General features: G+C 37.6%; 1 protein-coding gene across 1 annotated transcript; it reads right to left on the bottom strand.

Moving 5' to 3' along the window:
- Positions 1-5,026: 5,026 nt before the first annotated feature.
- On the bottom strand, positions 5,027-19,529 carry LOC121637944 (transmembrane protease serine 6). The gene is made up of 18 exons (XM_041982299.1): positions 19,158-19,529; positions 17,279-17,411; positions 16,878-17,020; positions 16,570-16,637; positions 15,971-16,158; positions 15,814-15,855; positions 13,600-13,804; positions 13,117-13,253; positions 12,503-12,615; positions 12,287-12,396; positions 11,321-11,463; positions 11,109-11,207; positions 10,418-10,531; positions 10,171-10,287; positions 8,887-9,055; positions 8,347-8,624; positions 6,740-6,876; positions 5,027-5,404 (listed from the first exon to the last, which is right to left on the bottom strand). The coding sequence occupies exons 1-18, from the start codon at positions 19,230-19,232 to the stop codon at positions 5,240-5,242; spliced, it is 2,436 nt and encodes an 811-aa protein (XP_041838233.1). The 5' UTR covers positions 19,233-19,529; the 3' UTR covers positions 5,027-5,239.
- Positions 19,530-19,804: the final 275 nt, after the last annotated feature.

Here is a 19,804-nt window from a genome sequence, read left to right as displayed (position 1 = left end):
AAGACCTTCATATGATGAAGTCATCATATCACAGAAATGACTATGAAGACACCAAGGACACCAAAAGAAGAAACGACAGTACGGCACCAAGAAGAGAGGAGAAGATGTCAACCAGACGATGGCTTCACAAAACTACAGAATGTTATCAAGGACAATAAACTACAAAATACCATCACAAAGTAGTTCTCCACAACACCTGCTTCCACAAGATAAACACAATGGCATCACGAGCCAGAGATCACTACACTACACTGTCAAAGCTGAGTCATTTGGGGGATTCTTGCCAGGGGCCAACATTCCCCAGTAAAATTTTCCTCAAAATGGCTCTCAAAAATGCTATTGGTGGAAAATTACAAACATTGAGATTCAATAGAGCAACAGCATTAAGCTAGCAAGTAACTCAAATTTATGATTACATGAAAATATATGTTTCTTGTGTCAAATTTATCGATTCTCTATTTCTTATTTAAAAGGTACAGGCTGAGAATTAAAGATTAATCTTATAGTTTTTTGGATGATCTTTTTTCACAGTTGTACCAACCTAGATTGTCTTAAAACACACACACACACACACACACACACACACACACACACACACACACACACACACACACACACACACACACAAAGCCCCTACTGTAAAAAAAAAAAAATAATAATAATAATAATAATAAAGTGCCTGTTGTGTTGCACCAGCAGAACTATTTGAACTCAGTTAATAAGCATCACATTCTTGTGCAGTTCTCAAAGTGTCACTCATGGTGATGAGGGTTAAATTCAGCTGAGAAGTGTATAAGCAACATTCAGAATTGCTGGATCTCACTTAAAGCACCATCTCCGGCCAAAATAAATGGAACCAAAACTTTCCTCGCTGACCTTTAGCAGCTCATATCTCAGGAAAGCCAAACCAGTGTTGACTCATGTCCTTTTCTTTATGGATGAGAGGAGGAATATGGTTTCCTTGTTAGTGGAAAATCTAGAAGTTCACCTCCAGCTGAACTGGTCAGACTGCAGAGGACGGACTCACTGTCCAGTGGATTCCAGATATTCATCTTTTTTTAAAGTTAAAAATAACATTTTGTTGTTTCTAGAAGAAGAAGAGCAAAAATATGTTCTGTACATTTATCTAGCAAAATAATGTGTTCACGTTGCACTGTAAAATTTGACAGCCAATTTCTAGTAAATGTATTTTTCCAACACCGATATCAGCATGTACCATGTATCTTGGACTTCTCATCTGTGGCCAAGCCCAAGATTTATAAGTGGCTTTGCCCTTTATTACTGAAAAGCATAACTGCCTCATTCTTCAACTTGTTAAACGTTGACTTAAATTTTAACCATAAAATTTTAGAAGGGGGGGGGGGCATAGCAAAAGAGGATTAATCACTGGAGTCATATCCATGTGCTTCATTCTTCTTATTTTCACAAAAGTCAATAAAACTGCAGAAAAAGCTGGAGAATGAAAACAAGGGCAGCACTTTATGTCTATATTAGCATACAGATGGCATATAGCATGTCAAAAATGTGTGCTTTAATGCCTGGCTCGCCTGTTTCCCCATTTGTCTGTTTTAACAAACTCTTTGTCCTTCCCTCCCCTCATATTTCCTGCTGAACTTCTCCACAATCTAAACACCCTCCTCCCACATCTTCCTTCTCCTCCAGTCTAACCGCTACTCCCAAGATAAATCTAAACCACAGCGAAAATACACACAGCCTTCAGCTGTTCTACCCATCATCGAGGGAGAGGAGCCCAGGGGAGCAATGGAGAGAAGAAGAGGAAAAGAAAAAACATGCAGAAAGAAAAAAAAAAGTGTTTTTGAAAGACAGAAAAAAGGCTACTTGGCTGTCCTTTCCATTGCTGCGGTTTGTCAAAGGCAGTCAAATTGAAAATGAAACCCATCTGCTTGTAAGTGTAGCACGTTAGGTTATGATGAGAAAGTTTTGGATTTCATCAAATATTCTAAATTACGTAAAGTTTATGATTCAAAGTACTTTTTTCAGATTTATTTTAATCTGTTAGATAAAAAAGAATGTTTGAGATAAGGAAAAGTGAAAGATAAACTGTAGGTACTGACATTCATAACTTCACCATTAGGTTGATTTTTGTTCTGTTTACTGGGGTGAATTCCTGTGTGCAGGACCAAATTTGAACAATGGATCAAAATTTATGTGATTTAAAGAAAAACAACCCAACAGTAAAAGTAGAAACAGAGTAAGGCAGAGCAACAGCCCCACCACGGGGGTTTCACATCTATCAGTTTTGAAGAGGGCTATTAACCTTTGTGAGCCCTGGCAGTTTCATGCACAGGCAGCTATTTATCCACCCCATTAGTTTGCTCATATGCCAATGTCACCTGGTCAGTTTGCTTTAAGAGTTTTAAGATGTCTAATGACTTAAACATCCTGTGCTAGAGGTCAAACCCTCAACTTGTTCACCACCTCGGGGTACTGCTCAAAAGATCTAAACATTGGTATGAACAGAGTGACAAAACCAAGCAAGTTCACATAAAACTATGACCTCCTGATGGAGCATAAAGATAACATTCTTTAAAAAGTCAACTAACAGTAGTTTATGGAGCATTAAATTTAGAAAGAATGGGTGTAAGCATTTAGAAAGATACAATGGTAGAAAAATACTGACACTGCTTCAGCTATAGCCACAAATACCACAGCCTGTTAATAAAAGTTGTAAAAGTGCACTTTACCTCTCTATTCAACACCATAAATCTTCAGTGTAAGAGATTACAGGCTACGGAGGCTGCAGAAGTGTCTTCACTGTTCAATGCTGCAACCTGGGTCGTAGTTTTTTATTAAGTCCTGCTGGTGCCAGGCTTGAAACGAACTGTGTGTGGTTTTCAGTAACAGCTAGGCCGCCTTGCATACAACTAAAAACCATTCACATTCCACTCTTCCATCAAAGCTTCAATACCTCAGCGGCAGTCGAAAGTCACAGAAGTTTTTACATGTAGCTATCTTTTGTAAATGTATTTTAAAATCTACTTATATATTTCTCCTAAGTGTTGGCTAAAGCCCTTTTCTTTTATGTTTTTGTATGATTACTAACTTTGCACTGAAAGTACCTGAAAAAATTCTGTTCATTCCCATTCACAAGCACATCAGACAGAAATTCAGAATATCACAATTTGGCAAATTTATCTTCAAACTTAATATAAAAGCTGATCCTTTAAACTGTTAGTGTGTTGTAAGAACAAGCAAAGTAGTGGCCACTCTGTGAGTGGTGAGGATTGTTAACTCATCAAGGGCAGTTTAAACTATCAAAACTTACTTTGCATCACGTCGTTTGTAAAAAGCAGAAACCAAAGTAAACCTAAGTGTTAGGTGGGATGTTTAAAACTTTATCAGTATTTTATGGTATGCATTTATGCGCCCATGTGGTTAATGTAGCTTTACTTTTTTAGTTATAATGATAAAAACATTGGGTCTTAGCCTACATTCATGGCATATGCTCAGTTCTTACATAACTGTGAAAAATTGGTTTCTGATTTTTATTGCTCACAGAGCCACTGCTAACAACATTGACTGAGTAGATTTATTTGTGGTGGACAGTTGTCATCACATACATGTCAACAACAGCTTTTAGCTGTAACTATAACATTGCAAATATTGAACAGAAACTGGGTTTAATCTTGTTAGATAAGAGTTACATGTTGAAGTTACCTCTAACAGGAAATGATCCCATGATTTTCCATTTACATAAAAAATCCTTTCAACATTTTACAGTGCAGCCACTGATTACAGGGGTCATTTTTAAACATACCGTGCTAGTCACTTAAAAACAATGGATGCAAACAAACTTAGATTCCCATGCTTTGATCCACAACCACACAATCCCAGTAGAGATGATAGCAGCTACAGGCAAATAACCCTGGTAACTGATAACGTGGAGCAAGATTTTTATTTTTGTCAACACACTGTTGGTAAATGATTTGTCATCGTCTCTGATATAATTATACTTTCTATTGTTTTATTCATGAACCGTTTCTCAGCACTCTTATGAGATGCAATATTTGAGAAAGGCACCAGCCTCCAGAGCTGAGGATTGTGGGTCCCACCTGGGTTGATGCATGCAAACCGGTTTAGTGAAGATGTGAGTTACTAATGTGGTGATACATGATTTATTTATCTAGTAGCATAAGGAAAAAATGTTGACCATTTCTAGTTGTATTGCAACATATCTGAAAATAGCTGGATGACTAGTGCATCTGGGACTGCTCATCTGAGCTAAATGATTTATTTATTTAATCTTTTTCATCACCCTTCGGCTTTAGCTAACCATCACCTCTCTGCTGTATAAAGATATTTCAGCTCCACAAACAGCAACGATGTGCAGGTTGATGTGTGTGTGAAGACCACAAACCTCCCCAAACATCTAAAAATCCATCATTATACAGAAGAAGAGGTGATGAGGTTATGATGAGGCGGCCTAAAGACGAGAGGAGGACTACTATTCAGGTATTATCAGGTACAGAGGGAGAAAATGTACAGCTGTTAGCTGTGTGTAGCACTCTCACTGGATTTCAGGGAACAGATTTAAGTCTGTCTGTTGCAAGGTTTAAGTTTTTGTGCTGACGTTTAAACAACAGAGGTTCCCTGCAATCTTTAAATTAAGACAATATTTTGTTCAATGTGCAGTAATTAAATATGGTTATGAAATCATTAATTAAAAAAGTAAATGTTATAATAAAGAGTTGCATGCATTCCTTGGAGTAAAATGTCCCCTAAGATCACTTCATTCCAACAGGCCTAGATTTAGTCCTGACTCTGGCCCTGGCTATAGCTGATCTAAAGGTATTTCTCGTGCTACTAAATTCTGTCATGTACTTTTGTGCATTGGGTAACTTGAAATTTATTTAAGTTGGTTGTTTTTGGTGAAATTCCCCAAAATGAAGAAAATGTCACAGATCAATGTGACAGATGTCCAAACTTGGTTGGGCTCAGTCCTGAAACCAGTCATGACAGCTGAGTTAATGTACAGTTGAACACAAATAAACTGAACTTAAAGCAGCAGTTTGCGAATTTCTTTACTTATTTTATTGTTTTTTACGTTAACCTTTGACATTCAAACAGAAAGATATGATTTTATCATGGGACAAAGAACATTCAGTCTGTAAGAGAGTATGTGATGAAACGATAATGCTGGATACGTTTTCTAAACTCTTGATTTTTGTGTGAAGGCGCGGAGGATATTGATATAAGGATGGTGACGACCCTCGGGGACTCACTGGGTGCTGATGACTTTCTTGATCCAATCAGTGAGTCTAGTGATTCGAGTGTAGACGCCATAGTAGTCTGGACGCCCACAGCCTTTGCCCCAGCTCACCACCCCGGCCAGAAACCAGCGACCTGATGGCTCCTGGCAAACCAAGGGACCGCCAGAGTCTCCCTGTCAGAGACAAGCAATGTTCACTGAGCAGTGGGTGGAATTCTGATTTCTCTGGAGAACAGTAAGACCTTAATTATTGACAAGACCTAAAGTTATTATCAGTGACACAGACATGACATCACTTGGTACTTGTGTAGCTTTTACAGCTCATTTATGGCTGACCTGTGGGGAACATAAATATCAGAGTGCTGCCAAGAAAATATTCAGGATGAAATTCCACGCTGGGACATAATAGTCAGTTTGGGAAATGTGGAATTTTTCATTATCATTTTTGTCGAACTGCTGGTGCTGACCAAGACAACTGGTCTGGGGACAGAGGTGTTGATGTGTTATGTGGATGTGGGTGAACTGCAAACGAATTACCCTTTGAGATCAATTGAATTTTCTGAAGCTGAATCTAAATCTTATTCCACTTTTTTCTATTATATGAGCAAATAAACCATGTTTGGATTATTACACCCAATACATAATGATATTTTGATTGCAATGTATGATATTAATAATATTGCATTACATGGACTTTAATTATAGTTATTTATAGAACTGACTGATCATACAGTATACTGTGTATTTTTTTCTTTTTTTTTTAACACAGTGAATGTTGTATATTTGCACTTCACCAAGACCCAAGGAAAATAAAGACCCCTTTAGCTCTTTTCTTTAGTTTCTTGTCAAGATTTGTCAACATCTCCATCCTTACACCAATGTTACTTTAATCTTTTCTTTTCTTGTAACAGTCCTAATGTTGCATTATTTTCAACTAGTTACTTTAAGCTACGTCGTCTAGAACAGTCACTTTGAAGTTATAGCACAGATAGTTTCCCTCATGTCAGGAAAGGTCCCATACTAGTTTAAGATCTTTTTAATGTAGTTTAATAAACTTTGATGAGCCAGACACCAAAAGAGCAGAGGGAGAAGCTTCTTTCAAGGCTTATAAGAGCTCTGAAAAGGTTCCTGTGGTCTGAAAATGTCTTACGTGTTTCAAGATCTCTCATTATCTGACTAGACTGATGTCAAATTATTATATAAGAGTTAGGGTGTTTATTGAAAAGTGATAGTCACCATCTGATTAATGGAAAGCACCTCATAACTTTACCTGCTGTTCTTGTGCTGCACTGATTTTTTTCTTCCTTTTATTATGGACTTGTTCATAGCAAATTGATAAGATTAAGAAAAGTAATCAATATAGTAAAGTTTTGGCTAAAACACAAAATACAACAATACTTGGTTATTGTATGATACATGTTTTGGGTGAAAAATATGAAGTGCATTTTTATGAGGACTGTGAAATAAAATAAATATTTTAGTCAGTTGTATGTTTATGCTTGTCTGTACCTGACAGGCATCTTTCTCTCCACTGCGATACCCGGCACAAAGCATTCTGGGAGTGACCAAATGGCCATAGGAACGAACACAGTCTTCCTCACTGACCAGGCGAACATCCACCTTCTGCAGCATATTACTGGCACCACCTGTAGAAGGTCAGAGAAAGTATCGAATAATGAATAAAAATGTTCTCTTGTTCACTTTTTGCTTAGAGATAATGCACTGACTATATTTTTAAAATGAAGAATAAAAGATCTGCAAGATGCTGAGTTAGACATTAATAAATAAAAAAAAAAGCATAGCCACAGAAATATATATTTGCTTGTTTGGATTTTTTGTTGTTGTTTTCTATTCTGACCTCTAATAACAGTCCAACTGAAATTACCAAATAGGCTTCTTGGCATTTTCTTTTTATTTATTTATTTATTTATTTATTTTTAATGCAGCAGAGGAGGCCCAACCTTTGTGGCAGCAGCCCCAAAATGATGGACCATATTTCCCTACATTAGTCCAGCCCAAGCACTTTTTAATACTACATCACTATCTGTAGGTTATATTACCATTTATATATATCTTTTCTTTTAAGTTTTGACTTTTGTAGTGAGAACTTTCCTGTGTGTTCTGTTTGGTTCCTGTTTGATAGTTCAAGTCTTTGGTTCTGTGTTGGGTTTTTTCTATTACCTTTCATTGCCCCTAGATGTCCTCAGTTACCTTCAACTTCCATTTTTTGACCACTGCATGGAACATCTGTCCCTTTTAGTAAATCACCTGCCTGGATCCATTCATCTAATCACGTGTTTGATCCTGCATTTGGGACTTCTTCGCACCATGGCTTGTGACAATCTAGTCTTAATACACATTTTTAATCCTTGGCATTTTCACTCAATATGACAGATACTCTTGGTACATTTTTTATCATAGTCTTATTTATATTTAATTATTTTCAAAGTATATATATATATTATTTATTTATTTGTGCTTTTCTGCTTTTGTGCTGTTTGTTATGTTTGTACAGCATTTTGGTCAGTGACAGTTTTAAATTAACATTTAAGAATTGAACTTTGTAAATAAATAAAAAAAAAAAAAAAAAAAAAGGAACCATTTATCTGTATCTGGATGAACCAGTAAAATGTAAGTAAAATGTTACACATGAATTAAGTATAGTTACAAAATATTTATGCACACTGATTGCTAATTGTAACAGTGCTTACTCATTTTACTTTACTGTGGGTCTTGATCGCTCTTGATTACTGTTTTTATTTAGTTAGTTGTAGAGTAACTCAGCACACATAGACAAAAAATTGGATTTGTGAACAGTAATAACCATCCAATCCTGTTCTTTACTCTATATATTGATGTTGTATTGCAGTATTTTGACAGTGTGGTAAAAGGGTACAATGCTGCCACCTACTGTTTGCCTGTATTTCCTGTTCTTTAATGTGCTTAATAAACAAAATAACACACCAGACCCCAACAATTACTAAAATTAAATTATCTTGGAGGTACTGCATTCAGTGTGAACTAAATAGCAATAGTTTACCAGATATGCTGTCCTAAGTTCATCATTTTAGATTGAATTCTGGTCTTCAAAATCCCTAACCTCTTTCTCAGCTCACCTCCCTCTCGTAGTGACCCCCAGCCTGTGACCCAGCAGAGCAATCCTGGCTCCAGCTGGTGGGTGGGTGGTGGCAGGCAGGCAGCTCGAGCATGTCCAGCCAGCACAGCAGTCGCAGGCCGGTCCAGCTTTAGCAGGGCCAGGTCATAGTCATGAGATTCCTCATCATAGTAGTTGTGAAGATGTATATGCTGAACTCGGGCTACCTCTTCTGTGGGGCTGCTGCGTTTGAGAAGTAGTTTACCCAGATAGACTGTCCACACTGAGGGGGAATAGACACTGTAGCAGGAATAAAAGAGAATGAGCATCACAAAGGCAAAGGTATTTGAAAGATAAGTACAGGTAAGTACATAAACACTCTGGCTTATTTTAACCCTGAAACACAAAAACCTGCAAAGTTTAAAGGAAATGAAAATATAGTTATTATATTTAAAAAAAAGGGTTAAACAACAGAGTTCCTCAAGTTTTCTACTGTTTTTCAATACTGTCTAACAACACAGTCATCAGAGATATTTCCTCCTTTTTCACTTCTGGCACTTACGAGTCGTCATAGAAACAGTGGGCAGCAGACAAAACCCACTGACTGGAGATTAATGCGCCACCGCAAATGTGGGTGCCCCGCACCTGCAGACTGGCCTGCCATGGCCACTCCCCTTCTGAGGCGTCCTTGCCCCCAACAATACGGCTGGAGAACTGTCTCAGGCCACAATCTGAATGCACACGCACACACACATACACACAAACATTTAGGTACGCAGTTGCACATCATGAACAACTGCAAAAATAAATTCAATACATAAGTGATTAAAATAGTGAAATTAGGTTGAAAACTTTTAAGTCCATGTTCATGGAAACAGTAGTTACAGTAGTTACTTAAAACGTAAAAAAAAAAGGTGTTTTAGTAAACTGTGTAGTTAGATGTTTCGTTCATTGGTTTTCTGCTCAGGAATTTTAGGGCTTTTTAAAAATCACACAACAAAGGTGCAGCGATTGTGTGTACAACGTAAGCAAAAAGACCTCATCCCAAATCCTAGAACATCATAAATATGTTAATTGCATTCAATATATTAGCACACAGGATCTAGACAATTGTTCTGCCTTCATCACAGAAAAACCTGGATGCCAGTATTCGCAGAACTTAAGCTGTTTATTTAAGTTGTAGAACAATGAGAACAAAATAAACTTAAAATAAATTTTTGAAAAGTAAAGCTAAAGTATGGCACCGACACAGGAAACTGAAGTTTCAGGACAAACTATGATCAGCTGAAATAATGGAGACCTCAGGGTCACTTTTCACTCCATTATTTTTATTGTTTTATTTAATTAGTAGTTTTATGATTACCCAAGGCATCTTGATACTGCCGCTGCCAGACTAGCTCTCTAGTACATACTGCGCCTATATACGTCTACTGAATTCTTGCAGGGCATCCCTGCAATGAGAATGTCAGTTTCACAGTTAAACAATATTGTTAACTTTGTCCACTGTTTAAGGTGACTGAAAAGTTTCATATCTGCAGTGAGCATTTGAGACTTCTCATCTAAACATTTTGGTCAAAATGAGCTCTGCTCTGTTTGCTTGTGTGTTACATTTGAGCTGATCTGAGATCAGTCAGTCATCATTAGTCATCTCTAATCAGACAGAATTGCTCGCTTTCTTGTGATTTTAAAACCTCATTTAAATTACTTTTGCTAACCATTCATGATGTGAACCAGTAGGCAAAGCCCATGTGAATAGCAAAATTCTGTGCTGGTAACACCTTTAAAATAATCATGTTGACCAAATTGGATGAATTAACACAGAAAAACTTTGTGCATCGAATCTCACCACAGTGTTTCTCATCTGAAGCATCAGGACAGTCAGTGATGGAGTCACATTCAGGGTTCGGCTTCTTCAGACACGTTCCATCAGCACACACATAGGTCATATCTGTACACTGCACACCTGGACACACATATAAAGGATGCTTGGGTACCGTCAAGAGAATTTATTTTTCTTTGCCACAACACAGAATGAAAAATCAGAAGTATGGGGAGCTTTGCTGAAGGCTGTAAGTGTGTGTTGTGAGTATTACCATCAGTACAATTCATCTCATCTGTTGCTTCAGGGCAGTCTGGATGTTGGTCACACACTTTGTAATAGTCCACACACTGACTGTCTTCTGGGCACTTGTACTGCGCCACACACACTGAAACACACACAAGAAAATATTGAGTATTATTGTATATTTGTTTGCATGACAACATGATAAAAAGCATTCTGACCTGAGATAAACATGAAAATTGGGACTATCACTGTTTTATTATTCTGTATGCTGTTTATATTTTAACACAATAGAAATGACCATATTTCTACCTTAAAGATAAATTCTTCTGATATTGTATTCAGTTGGTAAGTACCAACCAATGTCAAACCACTTCTAAGCCATTCTAGACAAGGTGCTAGATCTCTTATAAAATGGGAGATGTTCTCTGGTATTCCAGTGGATTTACAGCATTTAAAGAGAGGAAGCCTTTCAGATCAGATCATCATCACCCTCAGGTTTTAAGTCAGCCTGTACACTAATTGGCCTCACATTGTCTATGTGTTGCTTAAATAATCCTCAGCTGTGTCTTTCAAATAAAATTTGGCAGCTTTAAAGTTTCACATGAGGTGTTACAAGTGATTAAATAGAACAATATTAACTACTGAGCATCCCAGTCTTTAGCTTACATAAATGTCACATTTCAGCTGGAGTCATGAATGTAAAAATATTAAATGTTTACCACAGTTTCGCTCATCGAGTCCATTGGGACAGTCCTTAATGCCATCACACACAGGAACACAGAGGCCGTTCACAGCGCACAGATACTGGTCTGGACAAGCTTTACAACACACATATACAAAACATAATACAAATTATGAACACTGCATAAATCACACTCCCCAAATTGTTTAATTGTATTTGCTGACTCTGTATTCAACATCCATAATTTACGGTCAGACAGGTTGAAGACGCTGTAGTGCAACTGAAGGCCCGGCCCTGTAAGCGACACCTCAGACGTCATCACAACGGTGGTCTTTGTAGAGAGCAGGAAGAGGCGTTCACAGTAGGGCTGCAGACTCCTGGTACCACACAGTCTAAGAAGAGGTAAAAGCAGCTACAATTTAGAGTAAATCTCTATCATGTTTCTTTCTAGGGAGAACACGCAAGCTGTGGTGTCAGCGAAAAGGTGTAAGAGCTTTAGTGCAAATAACAGAAACCCCTGACACTCAGATTGTACAAGGTACTAATAAGAAAATTTCCATAGATATTTAATTATGTGAAAATAAAAACTATTTTTGTCAATAAACTCAGAATAAACTTAATGAATTATTTACATTAATAGTGACATGTCAGGTAGAAAAGCAGAATGTTCTCATTGGACGATGCCGCCCCCTGATGTTCAATATTAAATAAGACCATGTAATATGATTTCATACACTGCTATTTGGACCTATTTTGTGGATGAAAACATAGCAGAAACACACATCTAAGTTGCTTTTTTCTAAAACTTTACTTTTGAATAAAAATGATCTCAACATGAGTCTCGAAATGAAATCTTATATCCTGCACAAATAAGTACTTTTAAGCAGTTTTCATTGATGCCAGACTCAATCAAAATTGATCTCAACAAAACTTCTGTCAAACATCAGTCTAAATACTGATTGTTTTTCATTTGTCATATAAATAAACAGACTTGAGGAGTTTGCCAGAATTATTTTATCATTTGATAAATATCTTTGTTTCATTTTTGCTGCCACCCTCATTTAGTATCTAAAGGAAAAGTGATGATAAAGAAGTAGGACTGAAAACTAAATCTCTGCACATTTGCGGCTCAGCACTTGCACACCACAGGACACATTCTTAGTGGACTAAGAAAATTTGTGACCATAATGCACACTGACTCATTGTGACACATACCTGCGGTTCTGAATGATCCACTGTCCCTGACTGCAGGTTTGACTGTAGCTGGCTCTGCTAAGCTCATAGCCCTCAAACTCCAGAGCCAAGCCCATCTCTGCACTGGGCATCTGACACAGACAGTAAATGCAATAACATGCTTCAGAACCAAATGGGTATGGATTAAAATGAGTCTTTTATCAAATATATATGATTATGAATGGAGGTTAAACTTACAGTAAAACTCCAGGTACAGTTGGTATTTGGAGGGTAGTAGCTGGGAAAGAAAGGCGTTCTTACTGTCCCCTGAACTCCTGGTACTGCCTTCAACTGTATAATGGAACTACATTCTGAGAAAGAAAAAGTCAGAGCAAAGAAAAATAAAAAGCACAAACCTTTGTGGTATTATTGTCAGCAACAATAAAACATAGTATGGAAACTCAGTATAATTCGGAAATATAAATGGGCATAAATCAGATTATTATGAATGACTTTTGACTTCTTAAAATGAAACATTTGAAGATCTAATTTATTTAGTTTAAAAGCAGTTTGTTACTATTGTAAATATAAGAGAAAGGACCTCAAAACAAAAAAGAAAAAACTGCAAAAATGGACACAGTTCCATGTTGCCATGGAAGCATGAAAATCCAGAGTCATAAAGAAAATAAAAATGCGAGAGTCAGCAGAATCTTTGCCCCACTGGTTTTTTCTTGTATGTTTTAAACAGACTCAATACACAGAACTGCTATCTAACACTACTGGCTAATGAATCATAACCAATTGTCTTTCTTTTTCTTTCCTATTTGTCATATAACACTTTTCTAAACCCGTGTGCTTTCTGTCAGACTGACCTTGTTGGGACCAGGACTGTGCAGACAAGGAAAAAGGGTCCTTGTAATTGTACAGACCCCGTTTCCAAACGACCGTCATCCAGTCGCCCGAAGACAAAACACGCACAACGTGCTCGTGTCTGCTACAGCCATACACACTTGGAGAAAGTTGGAATAACCAAGAAAGCTGTTAATTTAGACCCCTCATTAGTTATCATTATCATTATTAACACATCAATAATTACAGAATTGGACATATGTCAACCGTTTAGAAAAGACTTTATTTGACACAATAAATATATTCTGCCAAGTTTTTAGATCCTTTAATGATGCTAATATATCATGATAAAAGTTCAAAGAGTCATTTGTTAAATACTTTTCATTACAGAGACAGAGATGGAGTTGTAATGAAGTAGAAACACTCTTTTTCTTTTTTTCTGCTTACCACACTGTTATTATATTCTATTATATTATGAAGACACTAAATAAAGTGACGAAACTCACGATGTGATGAGATTATTATCAGAGGGAGTGAGGGAGTTGTACACCACCAGCCTGTCACGGCACTCAGGCAGCAACCACTCCATGTGGAGCTCCAGCTGGGACCCGGGGACTGCCTGGAGGTGCCACAAGCAGGAGGAACGCTGTGTGTCGGGGCCCCGGAGAGCCACAGGGCTGGCAGACACCACCTTCTGATAACGGTAACAATCTGGAGTAAAGATGAAAGGAATTAAACTGAGTTAATTTTCTATGTTTAGGTAAAAGCATGGGTGTTTATTACCTCCACCAAGCCAGAGGTCATGTACTGTAATCAGTGGTGTTGGTTTGTCTGCCTTTCTGTTAGCAACCAAACTCAAAAAGCTATGGACAGATTTTGATTAAATTTTCAGGAAATCTCAGGAATATATTGATTTTATAAGCATTGAATAAATTCACTAGACTTCAACAGTGGGATAGTTGGTTAAAAAAAAGGCACATCCATCAAGTCAGACCTAAAGATGAAATCAGCATGACAGGGATGTCATATCTTACCCGTCTGAGTGTACATAACAGACTCCAACAGATGCATGTTTAGGGCCCTTTTGTAAATAAGTATATGAACAATTGCTAGCACCAAAAAGAACTACAGCTGGTTTTATTATAATTTCTGCTTGGAGAACAAGTTTTACTTCTTCCTACCCCTTTTCAGATATGTCGATTGGTAATATACTACTAGATGGCTATGTATGTCGTTCGTAAAGAAGTGACCAGTCTGAAATAAACTGAACTAAAACTGAAAACACCATTCCAGTACACCAGCATTTGAGGTATACAGCTCATTTGCACTTAAAACTCAAATCAGGGGATTATAACAAATTTTTAGAGCGAAACGTACAATACTTTTTACCTGGCAGTTTAATGTGATGATGCAACACATTGTCATTCCCAGTTTGTTGTATACCTCTGCTTGATCAACAGCTACTTACACAGTTTTCAAGGCATGGGGAACTAAGTACTATACTGTTCCCACGTTTTCCTCTGTTGCTGTAGCTGACACATCAGCTTCAGAAATAGTTAACAGTGGCAGGAAAATGTCATTCTTTAGTGCTAAATTATCAACAATTATTATAGCATGTCTAAGGAGGTTTGAGGGGAGGAAGCACACAACCGACTCCAAAGCAGGTTTCTGTATTTGAGTTCAACCTTGACATTAACTAGTATACTAACCATGTCATTAAGTGTTAAAAAATATACTAGCTTAAGGTTAAGAAAGCCCCATAGTTAGATTACGCGCTGGGTATGTCCCCTGCATTCATTCATTCAAAGCAGACACAGTAGGTATTTTATTAGGCATCAGCATTGTCTTGACTTATTACTATAAACTGGTTGGCTCATGCTGATTGTTTTTTTTCTAGTAGAAAAAGTTGGAAAGCCAACAACAGCTACTGTACAGGTCCATGGTGCTACCAGCTGTCTGCATGCACATCCAAAGGTCAGTGTTCCCATTATACTTGAATATGAATGGGCACAAAGTACTATTACTATTACTATTGTAATAATAGTAATAAAATGTTGAGTATAGAATCATCCACAGAGAGCCACACACACACGCACACACACGTGTACACACACACACACACACACACACACACACACACACACACACACACACACACACACACACACATACACACACCCTCTGATGATGAAATTTACATCACATGCTCTTCATTGGAGCATCATGTTCGTGATATAACACCCCTGCTAGGCCAAAGTTAATGTTACAATTACACTTGCAATTAATCAAGGTTAATCAAAAGTGTAAAATTATGAACATCTGAGCAAACTTTCTGTTGCTTATCATGTCATTAAGTCTTACCCCCTTTTTTAGGTGGCTCTAACAGCACAATGACTCATTAATTTGACTCAGGTGTGTTGGTGCAGGGATACATGGAAAACCTGCTGGATTGCAGCCCTCGTAGTACCGAATTGAGTAGCCCTGGTTTAATGTATTTAACACCTATGCCATTATACAATTATGTTTAACTCCTGACATTTTTCTTCAGGAGAGTTTAGTTAGTGATACTCTGTGATTGGAACATGCAATGCAATTGGGTTACACAATGAATAATGATAAAGTAAATTGGATAGTACTATGATGTCATAATAAGTTATCTATCAAGTATTATTAAACACCAAATTATAAAGATACAAATAAAGATGAAAAAAATGTGATACCAAATGAAGCGCTCAAAAGTTCTATAACTTTGGGGTCGGTTTCTGTAGGGAGTAGAACAAAAACAGAAAACAAATTCAAACAAAACTTAATCACACACAAATTCTCTCTCCATCTTACACACACACAGACACACACACACAAACACACTTCTCTTACCACTAACAAGCAATGTGGAGAGATTCAACAAGTAGCCATCAGTGCTGGTAGTTTCTTCCACTTCTGATCCACCTGACCCCCTCAGGCCCTCCTCCAGGCTTCTAGTGACTCTCTCTAGAGTGACTCTCCCAACATGGCTGCTGGGCACAGACAAAACTACCCAGAAGTGAGCCACTACACTCCCCTCCCTGCAGAAACAAAGCCAGGATATATTTTACTATTATATTACCACTCTAGAAAGAAGAGCCACATTCACACATCTAGAAGATTTTAAAATGTTTTGATGCGGTTTGAAATGTAATCTGTGTGGGTGAGGTCATGTTTACTCACAAGTCATGAGGAATATTTTGAATTACTACAAAGGTGGGAAATGAAAGCACTTTCAGATTTCTGAATGATGTGTAAATGGTGTAACCTCATGATCATGACTGCACCATCAAAGACAACCGTGTCTGTAGTGTGACGTCGTAGATGACTGAGAACTGATATTTCTGTGCTGAGATGTAGTTTGAAAGTTTTGCAAGTAGAATTTTCCTGGTTGTCAGAGTCTCTGACTGATTTTCACTTCACAGGTTAAGTAAAATGTTAGGTCCACATACCCAAATGCAAACACTGTGGTGTAATTAAAGTATCGAGAAAGGGATGAAGCTTTCATTATCTTCTTTACCTGAAAGAAAGAAAGAACACATCTCACAACTCAACTTTCAGGTGCAGTGAGGCTCCTGAAAACTAGTTTAGCTTTAGTTCTACCTGAATAACTTAGTATAATCAATTATTTCAGAAGTCATCAACATATTGTTTATGGTTTCAGTCTTAGAAAAATCTATCTAAGACTTTTTTTTCTGTAAGGTATCTTAATTTAAATGTAAAAATGAGAGAACAGCAGGAATTCCTGTTCACTGCTCACCATGTTCTGTACTCCCTTGGATTCTCTCTTGAACAAAGGACTGTTGTGAGAGGAAAAATCAGCAGAGAAGTTCCTGTTGAGGATGGTTAGGTAAGCTGTGTACTGCTGCTGAACTCGAGGCTCCAACACCCAAACCTTGTACTCTGTCATAAATAAAGAATAAAGATCAACACATTATAAGCAACTGTGCAGACAAACCAGCTGTGAGGCTGGATAAGTTTAAATCTGGAAAAAAATTAGACACTCATGCAACATTGTATTTTCCAGATTTAACATATCATCAAACTGAACAATCTGCCAAGAACCAGACTTGTTGAGCTGTTTTTGGTCCATAGAACTGACACTGACTTGGCTAAAAAATGAGTAAATTTAGACTAAAAGAGGGAGAAGGATAAGCTCACCCAGAAAGTACCAGGCCAATGTGACTCCTGCAACTATAAAAACGATGATGATGATGATGAGAAAGGAAAGAAGACACTTGCAGGTCCATGTCCTTCTGGTCAGTGGAGCCACACTTTGTACAGCAGATCCGACCTGCTCAGCAAAAACATAAATTCACTGTAAGTAACAGAACAACACTTTTTCAGCTGGTATGCATTAGTGTAGCACCTGAAAGCAGGTTTTATTTATTTATTTATTTTGTTTTGTTTTGGTTTTTTTGCGCAGTGTCTGAGCTGATCAAGAGCTACTGGGCCCTGGTTGATTTCCCAGTGGATTATTTATAGTGGTGGAGGTTGGTTTTCATCTCCCTGGAGAAGATAGAACATTACATGGCAACAGCATCATCTGAAGAAGCTATGTAAAAATAAATGAATAAATGAGTTATCTTAATTGATAAATTACTTCTGCTGTGATCACTTTTGTCTACGTTTAAAAATTCCAGCATGTTAGTATATATTTTCAAATGTTTAGTTCAATCATTGTGACACTATTACAATACTGGACAGTAGACACTTGCCAGTTCAATGATGTCATGCGTATTTAAATGGGCAACAGGAAAAAAGTCCTGAATCAGATGTCCCTCAGAAATCTTGTCTTTCATGGTTTCCAGTCTGGCTCCTTGAGCCATGCCTTATTTTGGTCATGTTCCCTAACATTTTATCACCCTATCTCTGCTTCATGTCTGTACTGTTGTGAGGCTGTAACTCTGGCTCTAACCCTGGATCGGCTCTCATTCTTTAAGTATTCTTCTATTTGGACCTGGATCAACCTGTGCTTCCGTCTGTTCTGGCTTTTGGACCTGGCTGTGATTCCTGGATTGAGGATCTGGGCTTTGTTTGGATTTTTGGCTTTTGTCCCCTTCTCTTTTACACACCAAACTTTAGTTATCTGGTTTAATCCCCTCAAGCTTATTTCCCTCAGTGCTTCCTGCCATATGACTGTGCTACATTACCCGCCATCCGTGCTTACCTCTGGCTCCACTCTGCACCTTCTCCGACTACAAACATCATCTGAATCAATCAAAGCCTTTATCTTTTTATTCTACTGTCACTGTATTTTTCTGAGTGCATCAGATATTTACCTGTTACCGAATGCTTATCTGAGTAAACATTCCCCTCACAAGGACTTTAACTTTTATAACTTTTTAATTTAGCATATTTCTTTAAAATTATAAGCCCATTAAGATAAAACTGCTTGAGAGTTCGACCGCCTTGTAACATGTTGCCCCCGGTAAGAAAGCATACTGTATTGCATACTATCCAGTTGGGTTTGTTCATCTCTCATCATGTTCAAAACCAAAAAAAGCCTAAACTGAGGCTTCAGAAAGATATTTACAAGCAAGTGGCTAAGCGTATTTTATAGCTTCTACATTCATAATTAATATAGTCTTTGGTTGCCATTAATGTGGCATTGAACAGAGATCAGGGGACAGCAAGTGTCTGGTCACATCATCACACCAAAGGATTTTTTTTTTTTTTTTTTCCATTTTCAATCTTCTAAACAAAAACAGATCTAAATTAGGTAATGTCACTTGATGCAGTCAATATTTTTCTTCTATGTATGCAGCTACGTTTTAAACATGTAACCAGACCTAAATGTCAATACAGTGGAGTTCCCCTTTTAGAGCTATTTTCGTTTTGTGTAAAACACAGAAAACTCAGCTAGACGGAAGCACATATTACAGGAAGGGGATTTTAGAACAGGAACCTGAAAGCTGCCATGACGACAAAGCCATTTGAATTAATCATATGACACACAGTAATATTATATCATGCTTGTAAGGCATCTAAGTAGAATTATACAGTTTTCCTTCCATCTCAAATGCACACAAACACTGACCCCTTTGTTCAGAGAAGCAGGTGTGACCTCCTGTTCGCATGTAACTGACTTCTTTGAGCCGTGCCCGAGCGCCATTGCATCACTCCAGATGACTTATTTCTTGAGAAATCATCATACCGTCCTTGACAGCTTCCAGGTATCAAAATTTGCAGTACAATGGGTTTTAGAAAGCATTTCTGTTAAACACACTGCAAAACATGTTGCTCCAACAGAGAACAGAGAACAGCTTGCTGTTTGTTTGTAGGTCCAAAGGTTCCTAAAGCTTGTCTGGATTCACACACTGACATAAGCTGAGTTATCTCTGTGTATCTACAAAGTTTGGAAAAGCTTGACACAGTTTATCATCCAAATTGTGCAGCATATTCACATCTAAAAAGAGCAGCAGTGAGTCAGATAAATAACAGTGATGCCACCTGGCAACAGTGATGCAGTCATCACCTCCCTGGTGAGTTTGTTGGGAACATAGCTGGGTTATGCTCATAAGGTGCAGCTTGTTCATACAGAGTCCATTTTGCTTTTCATACAAAGAGATCCCAAAGAGACACATCCTCCTTCACAGAAGCATAGATTTGTGTATCTCTATGCATACAGAAAAAAAATATATGTGTGTGTAAAAGAAGTGAAGTCATCCAAGTGTACATATGGAA

This window comes from Melanotaenia boesemani, chromosome 4, assembly GCF_017639745.1.
Source record: "Melanotaenia boesemani isolate fMelBoe1 chromosome 4, fMelBoe1.pri, whole genome shotgun sequence".
Lineage (NCBI taxonomy): Eukaryota > Metazoa > Chordata > Actinopteri > Atheriniformes > Melanotaeniidae > Melanotaenia > Melanotaenia boesemani.
This window is presented reverse-complemented; position numbering and strand designations above follow the sequence as displayed.